The sequence below is a fragment of the Stegostoma tigrinum genome, chromosome 23 (assembly GCF_030684315.1).
Source record: "Stegostoma tigrinum isolate sSteTig4 chromosome 23, sSteTig4.hap1, whole genome shotgun sequence".
Classification (NCBI taxonomy): domain Eukaryota; kingdom Metazoa; phylum Chordata; class Chondrichthyes; order Orectolobiformes; family Stegostomatidae; genus Stegostoma; species Stegostoma tigrinum.
In genome coordinates, this window is record NC_081376.1 from 52,032,362 (window position 1) to 52,056,446 (window position 24,085).

A 24,085-nucleotide genomic window follows, 5' to 3' on the forward strand; every position below is an offset into this window, starting at 1 on the left:
ATAAAAATTCAACGCAGACTTAAAATGGCAGACGTTGAGGTCAAAGATAACAGTAATGATGAGGATAGTGATGGAGAGCAATCCCATTGTATCCAAAGGTCTGATGGGGATATGTTTAAGTATGTCCAAGCATTGCCAAAGTTCAACAGGAAGGACGGAGAAGCCTTTTTCATTTCATTTGAGAGACTGGCTAAACAAATGAAATGGCTGTTGACCATGTGGGTGTTGTTGATCCAAACAATGTTAGTAGGTAAAGTGAGTTATTAGCATCACTATCAGAGGTGACGAGGTGAAAAATGTCATCTTAAGCACATATGAGTTAGTACTTGAAGTCTACAATGTTTTAGGAATCCAAGGAGGGAACCTGGTCAAATGTACACCAGGATCAAACAAACTAATAGGTTTATAAGGGCATTGAACGTAGATCAAACATATGATGCTGTTAGCGAGACAATTATTTTGCAGGTTGGTTGTGTATTTTTTTTCTGGCACAATGCTACTAAGCAGCACCGCTTCACTTATTTAATGCTTGATGTTTCTGGCAAAGAGTCTAAACTGATGAGAGGATTTTTTTTCATTATGTTCTAATTAGTTTATAGTTGACTTGAAGGTATATTTATTGAATACAAATTTAACATTGAAGCTAATAGAGTTTCACGTTAAAAGAAGAATAATGTGCTGTATTTTATGGTCTTTATACAGTTATGGAATGGCAAGAAGAACAGTTTTAATAAGTACACAAGGTTATCTACCAAATACAAGCAGCTCATCTATTCCATCTTCTGCCCATCAGGAGGTGTATTTGTTTTGGGTACATAGGACACCTTAGAGCGTATGACTTGGTGATGGAATCTCCTTTTCTTTGTCACTCAGTGCCTGTGGGCTTTGCTGGCTGGGCAAGCATTTATTGACTACCCTAATTGCCTGGGAAAAAGTGATTGATTGTAAGCCACTTTCTTGAACTGCTGCAGCCCCATTCCGTTCTAATCTCCATAGAATCATTCTCAGGCACTAGTTAATATTCTCAATCAACATCATTGCGAAGCTGCATGTGTCTGGAGCCACACAGCAGCGTTGGAGGGTCCCACACAGCAGCGTTGGAGGGTCCCATACAGCCCTTTTTTTTCTGTCCACCCTCAGCAATTTTTAAAGCGTGATGTTACTGGGCATCACAATAACATTGTTGTGTAGGGAATGTTGCTGTGAAATAAGATGTACACATAGGTTTTTATAACCTTTGGACAGACAGTGTTAGCTTAATAATATTATCTAGTGTTAAATCAAGCAAAATATATTTTCTAATGTCAGTTGACTTGTCTGTAATGATACATGCGTTAATAAATCAATTTCCTATATTTTGAAGGCAGCAAAACTTGTATCTGCTTCTTGCTCAAAATAAGAAGATTTCTACTTGTAGAGAAATTATAACACTTTTTTGTAGATTTCTAATCTTTACTCAGCAATGAACAAATGTGTTTTCAGCTTATTCAAATTGTTTTTACTTTCAGAAAGGTCTTTGTTGTAAAGAATTGAAAGTTATAATGTTGATGGTAACACATGAATTTAATTGTGCCTTGATCATCCAATTCCTCAGACTGTAGACACTGCAGAATTTAATTTCCTCTTTCTGCTGAAAGGACATTTTATTTAAACTACACAACTGATCAATTTAATGCTGTATATGTCATTACTTTGTGTCAATTTAATTGCAACTTTCTAATTTTTCGTTCAACGTATTTGCATCCTTAGAAATTTGTGCTTGATGACTCTTGATTCTTTGTCTTTTTTTTTTGGGAGAAAAGATGACCCATTAATGCATGCTTCTCGCATCCTTCAGGATGACTATTTTGGGATATAAACGGCCGTTGGAGCCAAATGATTTATGGTCCTTAAAAAAGAAGGATAAATCGAAAATGATTGTGCCACATCTAGTTGAAGAATGGGAGAAGGAATGTTTTGTGAAAACCAGGTAATGGGTATACAAGATTTATAAATGTCTTTAATGACTAAAATGATTTTAGTTTTTTATTATTTCAGTAAATGGAATTCTTATGTGCCAAGTAATGTTTTAATAAATTTTTTGTTTTCATTTGAAATAGACAAAGTGAAATGATATACACTCCTCAGAAGAACAAAACCAAAAAGGAGCCCACGGGTTCTGAGGAACCTGGTGAAACACAAGTACTGATTTTAAAGAAGAAAAAGAATTTGCAGCCTTCATTGCTGAAAGCATTGTGTAGAACCTTTGGCCCATATTTTATGATCAGCTTTTTGTATAAGATTATTCATGATTTACTGATGTTCGCGAGCCCTGAAATTCTGAAGTAAGTTGCCCAATAATTAACCAAAGCAAATTGATGTCTATACTAAAATTCTGAAAGAACTGTGGATGCTAGAAATCAGAAACTAAAGCAAATTATTGGAAAAGCTGAGCAGGTCTGGTAGCACCTATGGAGAGAAAACAGAATTAATGTTTCAGAGAATTCCTACAGGCCATTAGGCTCATTGAATCCTCACTGACCATCTGAAGAGCCACCCCCACGCCATTCCTTTATCCCTGCAAATTTCCCACAGCTAATCCACCGAGCCTGCACATCACTGGGTAATTTAGCATAGCCAATCCGTCTAACCTGCCATCTTTGGTATGTGGGAGGAAACCGGAGCACCCGGGGGAAGCCCACACAGGGGGAGAATGTGCAAACTCCATGCAGTCACGTGAGGCTGGAAGTGTGCCCAGATCCCTGGTGCTGTGAGGCAACAGTGCTAACCACTAAGCCAGCGTTCCATTTCAGGTCCAATGACCCTTCCTTAGAACAGATGATAGGGAGGAAAAAGTTGGTATTTTTATGCAGAAGATAGGGTGAGGTGGAGGAGGTAAGGAGTAAACGATAGATGGGGATAGAGCCCAAAGAGAGAGAAGAACGGTTCCACAGACACAAGAGTGGATAATAATCAGCCTAGGAAAATGAATGACTGCTAATAGTAGCTATTAGTAGCTAACAGCAGAAAGTACGTAATAGCAGACCATGTGGTAACAAAGTCTGTTGTATGGGGGTTGGGATAAAGACATGGGTGAAAGTGCCTCAAACCGTAAAAGTTGTTAATTTGATTGTTGAGTCCAGAACGTTGTAGGGTCCCCAAGTGGAAAATAAGGTGCTGCTCCTCCAGTTTGTGCTGAACTGAGCTGGAGTACTGCAGCGAGCCTGCCACAGCAATGTTGGCCAGCGAACGCTGTTGGTGTATTGAAGTGACGGGCAACCGGAAGCTCGGGGTTTTTTTGCGGACAGGACAGAGGTGTCTGTGAAGTAGTCATTTCCCCAATGTAGAGGAGGCCACAGCGTGAGCGTTGATTGAGTGAAGTGCAGGTAAAGTGTTGCTTCGTCTAGAAGGTGTTCTTTGGGCCCTTGGTAACTGAGTAGGGAGGAATTAAACAGGCAGGTGTTTCACCTTTTCCTGCAACCGCAGAAGGTGTCATGGGGCAGTGTGACAGAGTGTTGCAAGTAAAGGACGAATGCACCAGGGTGTCTGGGACAGAATTGTCCCTGTGGAAGGTGGAAAAATGGAGGGGAGGAGAATGTTTCTGGTGGTAGGATCCTGCTAGAGGTGGTGGAAATGGAGGCTACTGATTCTCTGTAGATGCTGGTGGAATGTCTGTGAGGTCAATGGGAGACCATTTATCGCTGTTACGGGATGGAAGAGAGGGGACAAGGGCTGAAATGGGGCAGATGATTTGGACCCGGCTGAAGGCCCTGTCAGTTGTGGTGCTGAGGAATCCTTGGTTGAGGAAGAAGGTGGACACTTTGGAGGCTCCCTTGTCAAAGTTGGCTTCATTGAATCAGATGTGACAGAGATGGAGGAACTGGGAGACTGGAATAGAGTTTTCACAGGAAGCAGAGCGTAAGGATGTGCAGTCAAAGTAACTGTGGGAGTTTGTGGGTTTGTAGTGGATATTGGTGGTCAGCCTATGTCAAGGAATGGAAGGAAGGTATTTGAGATGGAACAGGTGAGAGCACTGAAATTGGAAGTGAAATTGGTAAATGTTTCCAAGCTGGATGAGAGAGGGAAGCAGCGTGATGATATCACCGATTTACTTCTCATTGGACAACTCCTCAACCCAAGAGCCAAGCTAGTAAACTTTTGTTGTTCTCCCTCTAAGACGGGTATGCCTTCCCCTGGGTAAGGACATCAAATTTACACACACTTCCACTGATGTGACTTCACTAGTGCCATCCTCTGCACCTGTACTCTAATCACTCTGTATTGAAAGGTAACATACTGTTTGTCTTCTGAATTACTTCTTACTTATATTAACTATAAAATATTAATACTAGATCACAACCTCTTTCTAAATGCGAACGTTTCCTATCAAGTGGAGATCATGCTTACATGCCACATTGTAAGCAAGCTCTTGCCTAATCATCCAACCTGCTTTTATCCAACTGTAGCTCCTTGGTATCTTTCTCTTCACATGCTTTTCCACATAATAATACAGATATTTTAAATTAGCCTGTTCAGGGATTTTATGACACACCCCTGGAGCATATGGGACTTGAACCTGGGCCTATAAATTGGCAAACATAGAGACTCAGCAAATCATTAATGTGGATTGTAAGTAGATGAGGTATAACCTCTGCTCATAGCTGGTGACAGCATGTCAAACCCATTAATGTCCATCAATTCTTACTCTCTTTGACACCCCTAACAAATCCTCTGTCCATACTCATGTTGCTGTCTGCCATTGGCCCTACTTTTGTGTAAAATCTTCTGTGTCACACCTAACACTGCTTGCAAATCCAAGTGCCCTATATTCAGTGATTCGGTCTTCACTGTCTAACGAGTTAGTCTGAAAATTCCAATATAATTTTCTTCTCACAACTCTGTTCTCATAATTTCACTGATGAACTGAAATGCTTTGGTTGCTTTTTAGCTTTAGTAAAGGTTGGTACCAGTCGGAGTTAGAATGATTGACACGTTGGGTGTTCAAAATTTTGAACTGAAATCTGTGAGCCTCTTTTTGTTTTCAGTTTGTTTGTTTCCATTTCTCCCTATGGATCATAGACTTCCACATTGTAGGGATTTTTCGTTGATGAGTATCTCACCCAGACACACACTCCCTACCATCTCCTTGTAACCCTGCATTTCCCATGGCCAATTCACCCTAACCTGCGCACTTTGAAATGTGGGAGGAAACCCATGCAGTCACAGGGAGAATGTGCAAACTCCACACAGACAGCCACCCAAGGGTGGAATTGAACCCAGGTCCCTGGTGCTGTTAGGCAGCAGTGCTAACCACTGAGCCACCATAACAATGTGAGAATTGTGGTGGTGGTTCCAATATCACAAATGTCTTCACGTGTAGGAGAAAACTGCAATACATACTAAAAACTACCACAGATGTCTGATTCAGCTAAAATGTGACAAGGAGAATAAGTGGGATTCATCTTGTGTTTCAAGCTTGTCTACCCTGCTCATGCACTCAAACAACATGTTTAAGTTCCGACTGATGTGAATAACTTAACGTATTGCTTTTAATATACAATATTACTCAATGTACTTTACAAAGGAATAACAAGGTTAGATCAATCCCAGCCGATTACAAAAAACAGTTTAGAGAAGTGAGTGAATGCGAGGACAAAAAAGATGGAATCTGAGAACATCTTTAAGGAAAAATAAAGGAGTAGAGAGACAAAGTGACTAAGGAAAGGAGTTTCAAAAAATAGTGCTCAGGTACTTAAAGGCTCTGACACCAATGATGTGCTAAAAGATGGAAGATGGAGAAAACAAAACTTCCAAGAACGCAATGTGTCAAATAGAAGTGTGGAGGAGACCAAAATTTTAGGGAAACGCACAGCTGAAAAAGTATTTTAAAAGAAAGATAATTGTTTTGAAAAAATAGTTCTGAAGAGGGGTCTCCGATCCTGAAACGTTAACTCTGTTTCTCTCTCCATGGCTGCAGCCAGACCGGCTGAGTTTTTCCCAGCAACTTCTGTTTTTATAACAGTTTTGAATTTGATCTGTCAGGGCACAGGGAACCACTAAATTAGCAAGCACAGCATTAGTGTGTCATATCCTATCTCGATAACAGTAGCACTGTTCTTGATTTGAAGATGTGCACTGCAGGTGCTGGGGAAATTAGAAAGGGGGATGTTGAAGTATTGGATTCTGGCTGTGACAGAAGCCCAGGTAATGAATTTTGGCTGCTAAGTTGAGATAGGGTCATGAGGAACGTTGTTGTGCAGGTGGAAATGAGTAGACGTGATGTAGAAAAGGAATTGGAGCTTGGCCTGGCATGAAACAACATACCCACAATCAGGCTGCTGGTCCTGCTGTGTTCATCCAGCTCCACACTTTGTTATCTTGGATTCTCCAGCATCTGCAGTTCCCGTTATCACTGATACCCACAATCACATTCTTTTTTCAGTCAGTGTTGCCTGGAAGTGGATGGCAACGTTTCCAAGGAAGGTAGATAGTAACTAACTTGAGTATCTTCTGTTGTTGTTCTGTGATCCAAGTAGTATAAACTGCAATTAATCCTTTCTTTTGTGCTTCTGTTCTTCACCACTACAATATTTTTAGTTGAAATTTGGCTCTTCTAATTCAGTGCCATTCATAATTGTTTTAAATTAAGCCTCATTACTCAGTGGCAAAATGTAATATTATACTGAGCTGGATGAACTACGGATCATTCGGGAGGCAGAGGGGTAATTGAGAGGAGTTATCGGGAGTTGGTCACTCCTAAGGCTCAGGACGAGGATAGATGGGTTACAGTTAGGGGGAGGAAAGGGGACAGGCAGTGCAGAGATCCCCTGTGGGCATTCCCCTCGGCAATAAGTATACCGTTTTGGATACTGCTGGGGGGGGGGAGGACCTACCAGAGGAAAGCCATAGTAGTCAGTTCTCTGGCACTGAGCCTGACACTGTGGCAAAGAAGGGAAGGGGGCAGAATAGAAAAGTACTCGTGGTAGGGGACTCGATAATTAGGGGAATCGACAGGAGATTTTGTGGCCAGGATCGGGATTCCCGGAAGGTATGTTGCCTCCCTGGTGCCAGGGTCTGGGATGTCGCTGATTGGGTGTATAACGTTTTAAAAGGGGAGGGCGAACAGCCAGAAATCGTGTTACATATTGGCACTAATGATATAGCCAAAAAAAGGATTGAGGATATAAAAAGTGATTTCAGGGAGTTAGGATGGAAGCTGCAAAGCAGGACGAACAGAGTAGTGTTCTCTGGTTTACTACCGGTGCCACGCAATAGCGAGGCGAGGAACAGGGAGCGGGTGCAGCTTAACACGTGGCTGTGCAGCTGGTGTAGGAGGGAGGGCTTCAGATATGTAGATAATTTGGGATGCCTTCTGGGGAAGGTGGGACCTGTACAAGAAGGACGGGTTGCATCTGAACTGGAAGGGGACCAATGTCCTGGGTGGAAGGTTTGTTCGAGTAGTTCGAGAGGGTTTAAACTAGTATGGCAGGGGGGTGGGAACCTGAGCTGTATACCGGAGGTGAGAGTTGATGCAGGCGAGGCAGTAGCAAGAGGTAGACCAGCTAGTGGGAAGGATTTTCTTGGGAAGGAACCAAGGGATCAGTTAAAGTGTGTTTGCTTTAACGCAAGGAGTATCAGGAATAAAAGTGATGAACTTAGGGCATGGATCAGTACCTGGTGCTATGATGTTGTGGCCATGACAGAGACATGGGTTTCTCAGGGGCAGGAATGGTTGCTGGATGTTCCAGGGTTTAGAACATTTAAAAAGAATAGGTAGGGGGGGAAAAGAGGAGGGGGAGTAGCACTACTAATCAGAGAGGGTATCACAGCTACAGAAGCTTCCTTTGTCGAGGAAGATCTGCCTACTGAGTCAGTATGGGTGGAAATTAGGAACAGCAAGGGAGCAGTCACCTCGTTAGGGGTTTACTACAGGCCCCCCAATAGCAGCAGGGAGATTGGAGAAAGCATAGGTCGGCAGATTTTGGAAAATTGTGGACGTAGTAGGGTTGTTGTAATGGGTGACTTTAACTTTCCCAATATTGATCGGAACCTCCTTCGAGCAGAAGATTTGAATGGAGCTGCTTTTGTAAGGTGTGTTCAGGAGGGTTTCCTAACTCAGTGCGTTGACAGGCCGACGAGGGGAGAGGCCATTCTAGACCTGGTGCTCGGAAAGGAGCCGGGGGAGGTATCAGATCTTGTGGTGGGAGAGCATTTTGGTGATAGTGACCATAACTGCCTCACATTCTACATAGCTATGGAGAAGGAGAGGATTAGGCAAAATGGGAGGATATTTAATTGTGGAAGAGGAAACTATGATGCGATTAGGCATGAGTTAGGAAGCATGGACTGGGAGCAGTTGTTCCATGGTAAAGGCACTATAGACATGTGGAGACTGTTTAAGGAACAGTTGTTGCGAGTGATGAATAAATATGTCCCTCTGAGACAGGCAAGAAGGGGTAAGATAAAGAAACCTTGGATGACAAGAGCGGTGGAGCTTCTTGTGAAAAGGAAGAAGGTAGCTTACATAAGGTGGAGGAAGCTAGGGTCAAGTTCAGCTCTAGAGGATTACAGGCAGGTGAGGAAGGAGCTCAAAAATGGCCTGAGGAGAGCCAGGAGGGGGCACAAGAAAGGCTTGGCAGAACGGATTAGGGAGAACACAAAGGCATTTTACACTTAGGTGAGGAATAAGAGAATGGTCAAAGAAAGAGTAGGGCCGATCAGGGATAGCATAGGGAACTTGTGTGTGGAGTCTGAGGAGGTAGGGGAAGCCCTAAATGAGTTTTTTGCTTCTGTCTTTACGAAAGAAACGAACTTTTGTAGTGAATGAAACCTTTGAAGAGCAGGTGTGCATACTGGAATGGATAGAGATAGAAGAAGCTGATGTGCTGAAAATTTTGTCAAACATTAAGATTGACAAGTCGCCAGGCCCGGACCAGATTTGTCCTCGGCTGCTTTGGGAAACGAGAAATGCAATTGCTTCGTCACTCGCGAGGATCTTTGCATCCTCGCTCTCCATTGGAATCGTACCTGAGGACTGGAGAGAGGCAAATGTAATTCCTCTCTTCAAGAAAGGAAATAGGGAAATCCCTGGCAATTACAGACCAAGTCTCACGTCTGTCGTCTGCAAGGTGTTAGAAAGGATTCTGAGGGATAGGAGTTATGACCATCTGGAAGAGCATGGCTTGATTAAATGCAGTCAACACGGCTTTGTGAGGGGCAGGTCATGCCTCACAAACCTTATTGAGTTCTTTGAGGATGTGACTAGAAAAGTTGATGAGGGTCGAGCTGTGGATGTGGTGTATATGGACTTCAGTAAGGCATTTGATAAGGTTCCCACGGGAGGCTCATTCAGAAGGTCAGGAGGAATGGGATACAGGGGAACTTAGCTGTCTGGATACAGAATTGGCTGGCCAACAGAAGACAGCGAGTGGTAGTAGAAGGAACATATTCTGCCTGGAAGTCAGTGGTGAGTGGTGTTCCACAGGGCTCTGTCCTTGGGCCTCTACTGTTTGTAATTTTTATTAATGACTTGGATGAGGGGATTGAAGGATGGGTCAGCAAGTTTGCAGACGACACGAGGGTTGGAGGTGTCGTTGACGGTATAGAGGGCTGTTGTAGGCTGCAGCGGGACGTTGACAGGATGCAGAGATGGGCTGAGAGGTGTCAGATGGAGTTCAACCTGGATAAGTGCGAGGTGATGCATTTTGGAAGGTCGAATTTGAAAGCTGAGTACAGGATTAAGGATAGGATTCTTGGCAGTGTGGAGGAACAGAGGGATCTTGGTGTGCAGATACATAGATCCCTTAAAATGGCCACCCAAGTGGACAGGGTTGTTCGGAAAGCATATGGTGTTTTGGCTTTCATTAACAGGGGGATTGAGTTTAAGAGTCGTGAGATCTTGTTGCAGCTCTATAAAACTTTGGTTAGACCGCACTTGGAATACTGCGTCCAGTTCTGGTCACCCTATTATAGGAAAGATGTGGATGCTTTGGAGAGGGTTCAGAGGAGGTTTACCAGGATGCTGCCTGGACTGGAGGGCTTATCTTATGAAGAGAGGTTGACTGAGCTCGGTCTCTTTTCATTGGAGAAAAGGAGGAGGAGAGGGGACCTAATTGAGGTATACAAGATAATGAGAGGCATAGATAGAGTTGACAGGCAGAAAAGGCTAGCACGAGGGGTCATAGTTTTAAGCTGGTTGGAGGAAAGTGTAGAAGGGATGTCAGAGGTGGGTTCTTTACACAGAGCTGTGAGAGCATGGAATGCGTTGCCAGCAGCAGTTGTGGAAGCAAGGTCATTGGGGTCATTTAAGAGACTGCTGGACATGCATATGGTCACAGAAATTTGAGGGTGCATACATGAGGATCAATGGTCGGCACAACATCATGGGCTGAAGGGCCTGGTCTGTGCTGTACTGTTCTATGTTCGATGTTCTATGTTCTATTACTGTGAAACTGGATAATAACCCCTGGCATTTAATCACATTTTTTTTCCCCCTTTTTTAATAGGTTGCTTTTGCAGTTTATCAATAACGACAAGGCTCCAGGCTGGCACGGCTACTTTTATGTTGTGCTACTATTTTTATGTGCATTTATCCAGACTCTGTTCCTTCATCAGTACTTCCAAATTTGCTTTGTCACTGGAATGAGACTAAAAACTGCCATTATCGGAGCAGTTTATAGAAAGGTACAGGTTTATTATGCTACTTTGTTTAGGTCACAAGAAGTGTGAAAAATAAATCATGCCATGGTCCTTTTTGATGTTTATTTTAATGGAATAAGGTGGAGATGTTAACTACTGGCAAAATTTATTAATCCATGATGAGACAGCTGTTCTCTGAGTAGGGAATCTGTAGTTCTGTTAAGTATTGCAATGTAAGATAAGTAAGTTGGTCACTTTTAATTATTAGGGTCATGGATATTTTCCTAAATATGGTAAATTGATGCTCATTTTCCGTTTTGCTATGAAAAATTATGTTCTAAGATTATATTGAACTTTATTTTCTTTAGCACTACATCTTTATGTGTAATGCTCTTATTTCGGTTGTTATTTTTCTTACAAGGAATTCAATGTTAATTGGTGCAGTTAACTGTTTTTGAAATGAGTACTTTAAAAATTACAATGGGAGTAATGTAAAAATGTGTTTAAACCCTATGTTTATCATGCCTCCCAGCCAAAGTGAGTTTCTTTTAAGTAGAGAAATTCTATCCGAGGGGGAAAATAAAAATCTGCTGATTACCTTTTTAGTTGAATCTGTTTACTTCTGCAAAATAGTTGCTACACTTATAGGAATAATTGTTGTAAAGCTTTAACTGGTTGAACAATTTAGTTCAGATCACTGTTTAAACAGATTTATTTACATTTTATTGTACGTATCAAATCGTCTTTTGTATCACTGCAGGAATTTTTTTTTTGAGTAATCCCTTTTTTTGTTTTCTGTAAAAGGCACTGGTAATTTCCAATGCAGCAAGGAAGACATCCACAGTTGGGGAAATTGTAAATTTGATGTCTGTGGATGCACAAAAGTTTATGGATTTGATAACTTACTTAAACATGATCTGGTCTGCACCACTGCAGGTGATCCTGGCTATGTATTTCCTGTGGCAGGTAATTAATTTAGTGTCCCTTCTGTCCTCTGGACAGTTATTTGTTAAAACAATATTTACTGGGGTTGTTTTATATATTTTTAGATCGATTTAAAGTTTCTATTTTTGTCTTTTACTAGCTTCACTTTTCAGAATCACTCACTGTTATTGAAGTACAGCTCAAAGGGCTTCATACCAGCCTGCTTCAACACTTCTGAATTTGAATGGGACTGGGTCATTTGAGTCCCTTGAGCCTTTCCTACCGCTGAACTAGGTCATGACGCATCTGCCCCAAAATTTCATTTATTTGTCTTTGATTCATGTTTATTAATGCTTTTGTCTAGCAAGATTGATAGAAGAGAAGATGCTGGGTCAGTTAAAGTTTTCAAGGAATTCAATTTTAATTGGCGCTGTTAACATTTTTAAAATGAACACTCTTTTAAAAAAATGAGTGGTTAAAAATTATGATGGAAATAACTTTGCAAACTTCAACTGACTGCATCTTCTCTTCCGTTTGGAGGCAGATATAAAATATGACGACGACTGCTGTAGGTTTATCTCTTCTCTCTTCACTTTTTAAAGATATACTTTCAGGATTAGGTGCTGCAGCAAAGTTGGTGTCTTGCCCCTCTGAAATACTAGTGCAATGACGCAATTCATACATCTTCCTTGTTATGGGGCAGCCAGCTACGGAAGATGATGAATCAATCCTTCAAAATCCCTATTCACTTTCTCCACTAGCCTCCAAGGTCTGACTTTCTAAAGCCAAGCACAATGTGTGCACAATAAAATGTGCACAAGCCTTTTGGGTTACTAACAGAGCTGCATTTATGAATGTAGACCCCTGTTATAAGGACATGACAGCAGAGCCCCTGACAATAGCTATGCTGCCATTAAGGTAGACTGCAATGTGCTGATTCCAAGTGAGATAACATCATTCAGGCGAGCTACAAAAGCCTTAATACCTTCACCCATGGTGGTGAAACTCCTTGTTAGGACTTCATCATATAGAATCCCTACACTGTGGAAACCGACCCTTCAGCCCCACAAGTCTCCGCCGACCCTCGGAGCATCTCGCATAACGCACCTAATCTACATATCCCTGAACTCTATGGTCAATTTAGAACGGCTAGCCTCCCTACCTGCATATCTTTGGACTGTGGGAGGAAATTGGAGTACCTGGAGATGGTGTCAGTGCAACCTGGAGGAAACCCTTGCAGACACGGAGAATGTGCAAACTTGACACAGACAGTCACCTGAGGGCGGAATTGAATCCAGGTCCTTGGCACTATGAGGTAGCAATGCTAACCACTGAGCCACCGTGACTTCCAATATCTCTCACGATACTGTGAAATAAGCAGTTGGTTTGTCATTGCTGGACTACCCTTTATGCGCCTCCTGAAGGCCATGGAAAGGACTTTGTCCTTTGGTGACTTTTTTGCTGCTTGTACTTCTACGAGCCACTTGCAGATCCTGCCCTGTACCAGCTGCAGAGCTAATGTCTGTGCTGGTTCTTCGGAATGATGGTGTACATGATGGTGTTTCCTCCAAAAGAGTTTATTCTGTGGTTAAGAGATAACAAGGTGTAGAGCTGGATGAACACAGTAGGCCAAGTAGCATCAGAGGAGCAGGTTTGCTCTTCTTAGGATGGGCTGGGTCTGTTCAGAATTATGTGGAGAGACAGAGGGGGAAAGGAGTTGAAATGCTGATGGGAGGCTACGCATTTGTAGAAGGCATGGATTGGATGAATGTTTTTTTTCATTTGTTTAGTTGTACTCGTATCATCTGTGGTTGTTCTGAATAGCTGTCAATTCCTACCAGAGGAGACTTGACCATTTGGCCACTTGCAAGCAAATAACACATTAGACTGGCTAAATAATGGGGAAGTTAGTAGTCATTTCACACTTAAGTGATGTACTGGCATTGGAGACAGTTTTAAAAGAGATTTGAGGATAATATGCTGGGGTGAAGGGGCTGAGTTATTAAGAACAGTCAAACAAGATAGGCATTTATTCAACAGAGTTTAGAAGAATGAATCTTACTGAAACTTTCAAGGTTCTGAGGGGGGCTTGACAGGCAAGGTGTTAAGTTGTTTCCACTAGGAGACAAAGTAAACCTGAAATGCAAAAAAATTTTTCTCTGTCGATAGTGAATGTCTTGAATTTTCTGCCCTAGAGGAATGTGGAGGCTGGATCACTGAAAATATTGAAAGAGGTAGTTAGATTTTTGAAATATCAGGGAGTTGAGGTCCACGAGGAACAGGCACAAAGGAAGAGTTGGGGCATGAGGCAGATCAGCTGTGATTTTTTGAAGAATGTCAGGACACATGCGAGGGCCTGAATGGTCTACTCCTAATTCTCAAATTGTGAGAAACAGCTGATTTCAAACTGCCTGACTTGCAGTTAAGTCTTAACAGATGATGAGAAATTTCAGGTGTGTACTGAATACAGGCAATCTGTCATGTTCTTAACAAATACTGTGAAATTTATGATCAGGTTTTTGCACTAAGGAGGTGAGAACACCAAATTTAAAATAGTAGGCATTAGGCAATCTTATTTTAGTGGCAATTACTTAGGGTGGATGTAGAAACATGCGTAGCAAATAAGAGCAGGCCATTCTGCCCTTCCGGCCTGCTGTGCCATTCATTGTGATCATGGCTGACCCACCAACTCGTCAGTCTGCTCCTGCGTTTTTCCCTTTTATCTTTGTAACCCTTTAGCCCCAAGTGCTATATCCAACTCCTTGAACTGTTTGTGTTTTGGCTTCAGCTGCTTTTTGCAGTAGAAAATTCCACAGGCTCACCGTTTTCTGGGTGAAAGCATTTCTACTCCACTCGGTCCTGAATGATTGATTTTTCCCCCATATCGTTAGACTGTGACCTCTGGTTCTGGACTCACTGATCGTTGTCTACCATGCCTGATTCTCTTGGAATTTTATAGGTCTCGATTAAGGGTCTCTTTCCCCACCCCAATTCTTCTAAACTCTAGTGAATATAGTCTACTTGATTCAACCTAATCTGATACGTCAGTCCTACTATCCCAGCAACTAGCCTGGTAAAACTTTGCTGTCTTTGTCCATAGAAAGAATATCTTCCCTGACAGAAGGAGACCAAAACTGCACATAATATTCCAGGTGTGGTCTCGGCAAGACCCTGTACAATTGCAGCCAGGCATCTCTGCCCCTGTAACTGAATCCTCTCACTCTGAAGATTAACATACAACATTTGCCTTCTTTACCACGAGCTGGTCCTGCATGTTTAATTTGTGACATTTGATCATGATATTTTGTATTTGTGCACGTGGACATACTGTGGATGGTGAGGACTATTATTAATAGTTGTTAGAGATCTTTGTTACCAGCTTTGAAATTCTTGAAGGCTAAAGATTACCTTTAGAGGGTCCTTCACCTGACAGGGAGTCGATCATGTTATTGCTGGACTGTTAATCCAGAAACCCAGCTAATGTTCTAGGGACCCATTTGAATTCCACCATTATGGATGATGGAATTTGAATTCAATAAAAGTATTGAATTGTGGAGCCTAATGACCATACATCCATGTCAATTGTTGGAAAAGCCCATTTGGTTCACAAATTCCCTTTTTAGGGAAGCAAATCTGCCATCCTTTCTTGGCCTGGCCTACATGTGATTCCAGGCCAACAGTGATGTGGTTGATTCTTTATTGCCCATCCCAGAGGGCTGTAAATGCTGTCCTAGACAGTGATGCCCTCTGCCCTCATCCTATGAATAAAAAGCAAAAAAAGCTCAGTCAGGATCATAGGCTGAGCTGACACTCCCTTGTCTTGTTGGTGCCATAATTATTGGCCATTGTTTATCATGCCAAACAAAAGGTTGAAGGTTGGTGAGTGGTTACTGAAATGGAAAATGAAAATAAGTATAGCTTCTCCACGATTAGATTTTAGACAATCATTGCAGTGCTGGGTGCTGAATTGTGATGACAGTTTCTTTTCAATTGTGCAATTCTAACTACAAGGTGCATGAACACAATGTTGCATGGGAAGCAAGTGCGTAGACTGTTAAGTGAGGAAGGAGTCCTGAGATAAACTACTTATTGTGCAGTCAAGGAGAGGAAGATGTTGGCTGGTATGCAGGGAGAAATGAAGTGGGGAGATAATGAGATTTGGGATAACAAGGTGTAGAGCTGGCCAAGCAGCATCAGAGGATCAGGAAAGCTGATGCTTTGGGTCTAGACCTAGATTTGGAGTTGTTATTATGGAGCCTCTGGAGGGAAGCAGTGAACCGTGATTTATTGAAACTGAAACTGAAACTGAAGGGGGAAGCGTTGAAGGCATGTTTGTCCTGTTTTCTGTATGTGGATAAATTTAAAGGTAGTATTCATCCATTCTAATGAGGAGGTTGAGAGGTTAATGTCTGAATAATTGCATTAAGTTTGTTAATGTCCTTTTTAATGTTAAAGAAGAACATGTGTCTATTAGTTTGAGCAAATAAAAAGGGAGCACCTGTAACATTGGGGGCAAAGGAGCTATAAGACTGAGTAGTCAATTTACTACTGTTTATCTATATCTTAATTGTCTGTCTCAGTAACTGGATTGGATCAATAGTTACAGTTTAAGCACTCCTGCACTTCCATTTCTTCTGGGAATGACATTCCTAGAACTGATGATCTCTGAAGTCCAACTTCATTCCTGGTGTACAGTGTTTGCCAAACTGACCTGAAAACTGTAGTAGAATTATGCAAGGAATCCTTGTACAAGGGTTTTCTTGTACCTTACAGAAAAATCAGGTTTCAAAGACTCATCACTTCATCCATAGTGTTTTTCAAATCAAGTTTGATAAAAATGTTTGTGTAATCCCAGAAGTTCTACCTGTGTGTTTTGGGGAAATATTTTATAATGTATTAATTTCTAGAAAAGAAGATTTGAATTAGCTTAACATATGCTGGAAGGAATGAAGTTCTGATGCCGTTTAGGGACTTCAGCTGAGGTCTCTTTCTTTCAAATATCAGTTGTTATTTCAAAATAAAATCTTCATGTTTTGCCAAATGATGCAAATATCGATTTCAAAATCAGTGTTGTGATTTTCATTGTGGAGTATAATGCAAGATTTTTTAAGTTATGTAAATATTCTGATAATTTTAATGTTTTTGCACTTCAGAATCTGGGGCCTTCTGTGCTAGCAGGTGTGGCAGTTATGATTCTTCTTGTCCCAGTAAATGGTGTGATCGCAATGAAAACGAAAAACTTCCAGGTACAGTGATGCAGTTGCAAAATACCTTGGATGTTGGAAGTACTCAGCAGGTCTTTTTAACAGATGTGGAGAGGAACCAGTCAATATGAATTCATCAGACTTGAACAGAGATAGGAACTTAAGTTTTAAACCAGAGGAAGACGTTGAGGGGATGGGCTTGGGAGTGGGGAGGGGAAGGAAAAACAAAACAGTTTTTTTGTTTCTCCCACAAATGCTGTAGACTTGCTTGGTATTTCCAGGGTTGTTTTTTTTTTTGCTTTTATTCCGGGTTAGTGAACTTTCCTCTTGAATTTTGTCACATTTATCTATGTTACTAGCTTTTCAGTTTGCCTTGGTAATATAATTATAACTCTTGCATTCCACAAAGTGTGACAAGTTAATTGAAAAATCTAACATTAACCTTAAATATACTGGACAGCAAATGTCCTATCTTCTTTAAAGAGCCTTCTGACCTCCCAAAATGATCTCTCCCTCTGACCTCTGCAAAGTCTTCTGAGAAAATGTTTTATTTAACCAAGTCAAATGCAGCATAGCTTGATGTCCCATTGTGTTTTCTCTCCCATGTACCAGAAAAGCAAACTCCCATTACAGGAATGTCACATTTTTACCACGCTAGCATTAATATGCATTTCAGATGGGATGCTAACTTCATCTTGGGCTTCAGGTTTTTAACTTTGATTATATTGTAAACGATCTGAGTGTGTCACCATGCATTATCCTCATTTGAAGCTGATCATGTCATGGAATCTCGAGCTGTTTGCTTTTTGGGAAGAGCTGATGTTGTGTATATGTTTTACATTCTTACTGCATTTCTAATTTCCTTGCAAAACAAGTACTTTGATAAATCTTTAGCACAACAAGAGCTCAGGAATACGAATCACTGAAGGCCAGGTGTATGAAGAAACTCTTGCATTCTGCACCTCTCTGTTACACTGTTAAGGGTGCAGTTTGGAAAAGCCGCAAGCTGGTTATTGACACAGACCCTGAAATATTAACATAATTGCTATGCCCCTCTGACCTTAGAGTTTACACATAACTACGATTGCTCAGATTTGCTAATCTGAAGTAGTGGCCTTGAGGCTTAGACCAGATTGACAATAAAACATCAGAGTCATGCTTTAGGCCCAAGACATTTGAGTGATACCATGAGGATTCTTCAAATTATTAAAAGTTTAATATATGTAAAATTTGGAAAATTTCTTCTCTGAGAAGACATTTTGTTGCATTATTTCTTTGTCGTTTAATCTCTTGTACCCTGTTCAAAACCCCAAACCTTCTGTTTTATTTTTTCTGATGGCTTGCAACAGCAAAGAAAGTAGAAATATGATGAGTTTTCAGTTATGAATTATGGTCACATTCAACTTGGAACGTTAGCTCTGTTTCTCTCTTTAATGCCATACTCAAGTACCTACAGCACATTGCTAATTTTCTTGTAAAATAGAAAGGTGAACAATTAGTCTGATTTTAAATATCCAATTTCATTGTTTTAATAGGTCACACAGATGAAAGAAAAAGACAATCGTATCAAACTGATGAATGAGATTCTAAATGGAATAAGAGTGTTAAAGCTATATGCTTGGGAACTGGCATTTAAGGAGAAGGTGCTGCAAATTAGGCAGAAAGAGCTGAAGGTACTCAAAAGTGCTGCCTATTTGTCAGCAGTTTCAACTTTCACTTGGGTCTGTGCACCATTTTTGGTGAGTATGTTGCATTTCTTTTTGATTGTTTGGAATTTGGGCCAGATTTTATTTTATCCAAAAATGGTTAAGACGTGGGTATGCCTTTCAGAAAACTGCATGTCATTGATGTCCGTCCAAGAGGATTATTGTGTACCATTGGTTAGAACTGTAGTCGGGATAGCGCAAATGTCAATTAAAAATCAAATGCAAGAAAGCCACAAATTAATTAAACCAACACTCTGCTTCCAAGGGAATTAGTACTGTACAACTTTTAATTAACTTAATTTTTAAAAAAAAATAGCCTTACTTCAAAATAATTGTATTCTCAGCAAAACAATAGTCAGTGACTTTTTTTTAAACATATAATATTGATGATTATTGACAAGAATCAAATACACTTTTTCAGCAATACTTAAAGCCAAACCTTGCAAGTTTACCTGAGAATTACACATGCCTTAGCTCAGTTTTGAAGCCAAATCTTAAGTTCAGTGTTTCTTTTAGATACTTTTCCAATCTATTTTCAGTATTACTTGCTTTTCTTTTTAATGCTCCTTCATCCATGATTTCAGTTTTACATATTTGAATTGCTCTGACAATCAAATCCTTAGGCTAAAGAGTTATAGAAATTCAGAAATTACCAAAGACTTCCTGACAAACTCAAGTTGTTTCCATCACTGTAGACTGTTCACATTTGAACAATACAACCCTCTCCTACCACCTTCAGTATTATAGACACGCTCACCATAAAAGTGTCAGACCTCTCTTGCGCCCCTGTGTAGCTTAAAATTGAACCACTTGAACCTACCAGTCGTCCAAGGTATTGTTACAGAATTTGTCCTTAACAAAGAGATGATTGTGGTTGTCCTGGAATAGCAATAATTGAAAATGTGCTAACCACAGCTAACATAAAGAAGTTAACACAGAGAAAAATCAGTGAAAGTCCTAACTGACTAAGTGTTTCTAATTGTTTTCAGTGACTTTATCAAACTTCCCTTTAAATTACCGGCTGCAAATTTAATCTGTGGTTTCCTAAATACTGCCATATGATCACTGATTTTGTTGTATGTATAAAAAATGACAGTCATGAATTTATTTTGTACATAAGGACATTGGAACTTGGTGTAAATTGTTTGAAATATGTGTCAGAGCAGTGGGACAAGGTATCCCTCATATATCTCTTTTTGCCTTATGGAGTTTAATTGAGTTTGTACTAAATGTTACTGCAAATGTTGCATCATTCACGTTAAACCTTGTCAATTGCTTCTGTGTCACAGTTTCAAATTCAACGTTTATGGTGTTAAGCACATAATTTAGTTAATATAATCCCTTAAGGTAATCCTATGCATCTCTGGAATGTGAAATGAGTATCTCAAAACAAAGACTTCAAAAGAGCTTTATTTTTATGACCGAGCATTCTAATGTATATGTAATATATTTTTCCAGTTTGCTTTTTATCTATACATACAACAAATAAGGCAAATATCAAGATGATGTTTGTATATATTTGCCTGAACCGATAAGGGATGTCCTGTGTAAAAGCTGATGTGATTTTATTATGTCTACATTAGGTTAAAGTATGCACAGCAGAAATACGTCATTGCATGTAGTACATTATACTGGTGAAGCGTTGTCTTGAGCAATGAATTTATGACTGGAAAGAATTCTGGAACTATTTTAAGAACGTGTTTATTATAAGGGACATAATGAAGGATATATATATAAAAATCAGTGGGTTCTGCAGCAGTATGCCTGCGTGTTGCTTTTGGCTTTTAAAAGGACTGATGGGACTCGGATCACCTAATCACTGTCTAATGTAGTTTATACAGTAGTGTTCTGTTCAGTAAATCGGAAGAGATGCAACAAGGTTTACGTAAAACAGGACTGATTATGCACCTCCTATTGACTATGTAAGGAGCAAAACTGGGTCTTGGGAACTATTTGCCTATATTGGGGCATTACTCTGAATTTTTCTGAACTGCATGTAGATTCAACAGTTACACTCACAATTTCTTTTCTCCTTTCTTGATATGAGACTATTGGAACTGCGAGGTGCAAGTTTCAGTGTACCTAAATGACAAATTATTGATTCATGGTAACATAGATGATTTGATCTTGTCTTCATTCAGCATTAATAGGAAGTTGTGGCATTTGGCTTTTTTTTATTACTTTTTTTGATGGAATGTGGGAATTGCTAGCAAGACAAGCATTTGTTGTCCATTCTTAATTATCCACTGAAATAGCCCAGCAACCCACTCAGATCAAGGGCACTTGAGAGCAAGCCACATTCACTGTGGGTCTGGAGTAATGTATAGACCAGAGTTGGTAAGAACAGTGGATTGGCTTTCTTAAAGGAGTTTAGTGAATCAGATGGGTTTTTTCAGAAGCATTATGCTTAGTTGTGATGGCTGACCCACCTCTGAAACTGGTTTTCAGTTCCAGATTGATTAAATTCAGATACCACTGGTTGCCATGTCTTTTGGCTACTGGATTCCTAATTCTCTGACCTTTGCATTGCGTCACTGTATAGACAATAGACAATAGACAATCTGTGCAGGAGTACGCCATTCGGCCCTTCGAGACAGCACCACCATTCATTATGATCGTGGCTGATCATCTGCAATCAGTATCCTGTTCCTGCCTTATCCCCATAACCCTTGATTCCACTATCTTTAAGAGCTCTATCCATCTCTTTCTTGAAAGTATCTAGAGAGTTGGTCTCCACTGCCTTCTGGGGCAGACCATTCCTTATATCCACCACTCTCTGGGTGAAGAAGTTTCTCCTCAACTTTGTTCTAAATGGCCTACCCCTTATTTTTAAACTGTCCTCTGGTTCTGGACTCTCCTATCAACGGAAACATGCTTCCTGCCTCCAGAGTGTCCAATCCTTTAATTATCCTATACTATCCTCTACAGATGTCATTGGTAATGCCATTCAGCCACTAATCCAGATGTTAATGCCCTAGAGCCAATTGGAACCTAAATTCCAGTTACAACTAGTCCTAATAATAGTGACTGTCAAACTATCATTAATTGTTGAAAGATTTATTATGGTTCTTTAATGGAAGGAAGTCTACCATCCTTCTCTTGTCTAGCCTAGATGTGACTCCAGATACACAACAGTATGGTTAACTTGTTGTATTTTTATTTGCGTGTGGAATATGGGCATTACTAGCTGGGTCATCATTTATAATATCTCCCTAGGAGCCCTTGAGATGTTGCCCTTAACTTCCAAATGGCTGCAGAAAAGTCATTAAAGAAATGATACTGGATAGACCACCCAGTGTTAACCAGCACAGTAAACATTAAAGGCACACCCAACTCTGTGACCATGAAGAGTCATTTGGAGGCTTGTTCCTAAATTTGGAAAGCTGTTGAACAAGGTCCTGACACTATCTGAGGTATGATCTGGTGGATGAGACTTTGTCTGAGTCACCATTATCACCTTTCACTGAAGACTCAGGAGTAAACAGCTGCTACTTTAAAAAGCCAGACCTGAGTTTTGTGTTTGGTGCTTCCAGATCAAATTCTCATTTAATTGTAGAGGTTACTTTTAATATAAATTATTTGTCTTTAGTATTACATCTCTAAATAAAACCATCATCTGGCAATAATCTAGATTTGTTAGAATATGCTGCTTATTAAGATATGACGCATTCAAGAGGGTGTTGACTGACTGTTTGTTTCTAACCAAATAATATGCAATGGCAGAAAGGGTAGGAAATTGGCAATAGATAACAGCATCCATTTGAAGTGCCTGCCTTCTGCACTGTAACGGTTCTGTGATATTCTGACCCTAAAAGTACTTGGCAACTCATTGCTGATGAAGAACCTGACTTGTACCAGATAGCCAGATACTGTTGCTTTTGGGAGTGCAGCGAAGGTCTACCAGGCTGTTTCTGGGGATAGCGGGTCTGATTTATGAGGCGAGCTTGACTAGGCTGGGATTGTTTTCTCTGAAGTTCAGATGAATGAGGAGGGATCTCATGGAGACTTATAAAGTTCTAATCTGACTGGCCAAGGTAGATGTAGGGAGGATGTCCCAAGAGGTCACAGCATGAGGATTTGGGTCGATGATTTAGGGCGGAGATGAGACATTTCTTCACCCAGAGAGTGGTCAGCCTGTGGAATTCATTTGCACAGGAGGTAGTTGATGTCAAAACATTGATGTATTCAAGAGGCGACTAGACATAGCACTTGGGGCGAATGCATCAAAGGTTATGAGGAGAAAGCAGGATTTGTCGAACCCAGTAGCCTATCAGCCATGATCATCTTGAATGGCGGGGCAGGCTGGAAGGACCGAGTGGCTGCCTCCTGTTTCTATGTTTAACCAGTAGTGGACGCTATCAATTTTATGTCCAAGGTTTCTTGATAATAGAAACATTTCAATATTTTACTAACGAAGTTCAAATAATTTCCATGCAATGTATCAACATCTATAGGATTGTATCAAATGAATCTTTTACATGTTATTTTCCTTTTGTTTTATGTAGGTCGCTTTGTCTACATTTGCAGTGTATGTAACTGTAGATGAGAAGAATGTGTTGGATGCCCAGAAAGCTTTCGTTTCATTGGCACTTTTTAACATTCTCAGATTTCCACTCAACATGCTCCCCATGGTCATTAGCAGTTTAGTTCAAGTAAGTAAATACTTGTATTGTTGTAAGCATGAATTTATACAAATGATATATCCTTGTAAAGTGGCATGAGAATTGTCCGCTGTTGATGTAAAGACACTAGTCCGGCAGGGACTGATAAGTGGCAAGCAATATTCACACCACCCAAATGCTGAGCAATGACTATCTCCAATAAGAGACAGTCTAGCCACTGCCCATCCTAGGAGTTACCATTGACCAGAAACTCAGCCGGACTCACTATATAAACACAGTGGAACAAAAACAGATCGGAGGCTATGAATCCTGTGGTGAGTAACTAGCGTCCTAACTCCAAAATGCCTGTTCTTCATGTCCAAGGCACGTGCCCGGAGTGTGATGGAAGACTCCTTAATTGCTTGGATGGTGCAGCTTCAACAACACGAGAAGTTTGACACAGTCCAGAACATAGCAGTCCACTGGATTAGCACCACGTCCACAAGCATTCGCTCTCTCTGTCACAGATGCAGCAGTGTGTACCATTTACAAAACGCAATGCAGAAATTCACCAAAGATTCTTAGACTGCACCTTCCAAACCCTCGACCACTAGACTGGCGAGGGCGGCATGTACACAGAAACACCATTGCCCATGAGTTCCTCGAAGCAATTCACCATCCTGACTTGGAAATATATTGCTGTTACTTCAGTGCGGCTGGGTCAAAATCTTGGAATTCCCTCCGTGAGGGCATTGTGGGTCTAACAGCAGACTGTAAATGTTCAGGAAAGCAGCTGACCACCACAACCTCAACGCCAAATAGGATCAGGGAATAAATGCTGGCCAGCCAGCCACTGATGACCATGTCCTGTGAGTGAATTTAAAAAAAAAAGTCATTTCTCACTAAATGAAACAGTGCTTGGAAAACCAATAGCACTGAATGTTGACACGCTGAAAAAGTTTCGAATCTTATTATTAAAATCAACAGCCTTGAAAGATTACAACCAAAATTCTAAACTCTCTTTTTTCAAGTT

The 24,085-nt window shown here is 40.7% G+C and overlaps 1 protein-coding gene across 4 annotated transcripts in view; it reads left to right on the plus strand.

Moving 5' to 3' along the window:
• abcc1 (ATP-binding cassette, sub-family C (CFTR/MRP), member 1) overlaps positions 1-24,085 on the plus strand; it is a 137,840-nt gene that overhangs the window by 66,257 nt on the left and 47,498 nt on the right. For all 4 annotated transcript variants that reach the window (XM_059654197.1, XM_059654195.1, XM_059654196.1 and 1 more), the window contains 7 exons: positions 1,838-1,969; positions 2,100-2,324; positions 10,485-10,662; positions 11,422-11,583; positions 16,695-16,787; positions 18,281-18,484; positions 22,957-23,103. In XM_059654197.1, coding sequence (XP_059510180.1) covers positions 1,838-1,969; positions 2,100-2,324; positions 10,485-10,662; positions 11,422-11,583; positions 16,695-16,787; positions 18,281-18,484; positions 22,957-23,103 — 1,141 coding nt within the window. The remainder of the gene's footprint in view (positions 1-1,837; positions 1,970-2,099; positions 2,325-10,484; positions 10,663-11,421; positions 11,584-16,694; positions 16,788-18,280; positions 18,485-22,956; positions 23,104-24,085) is intronic.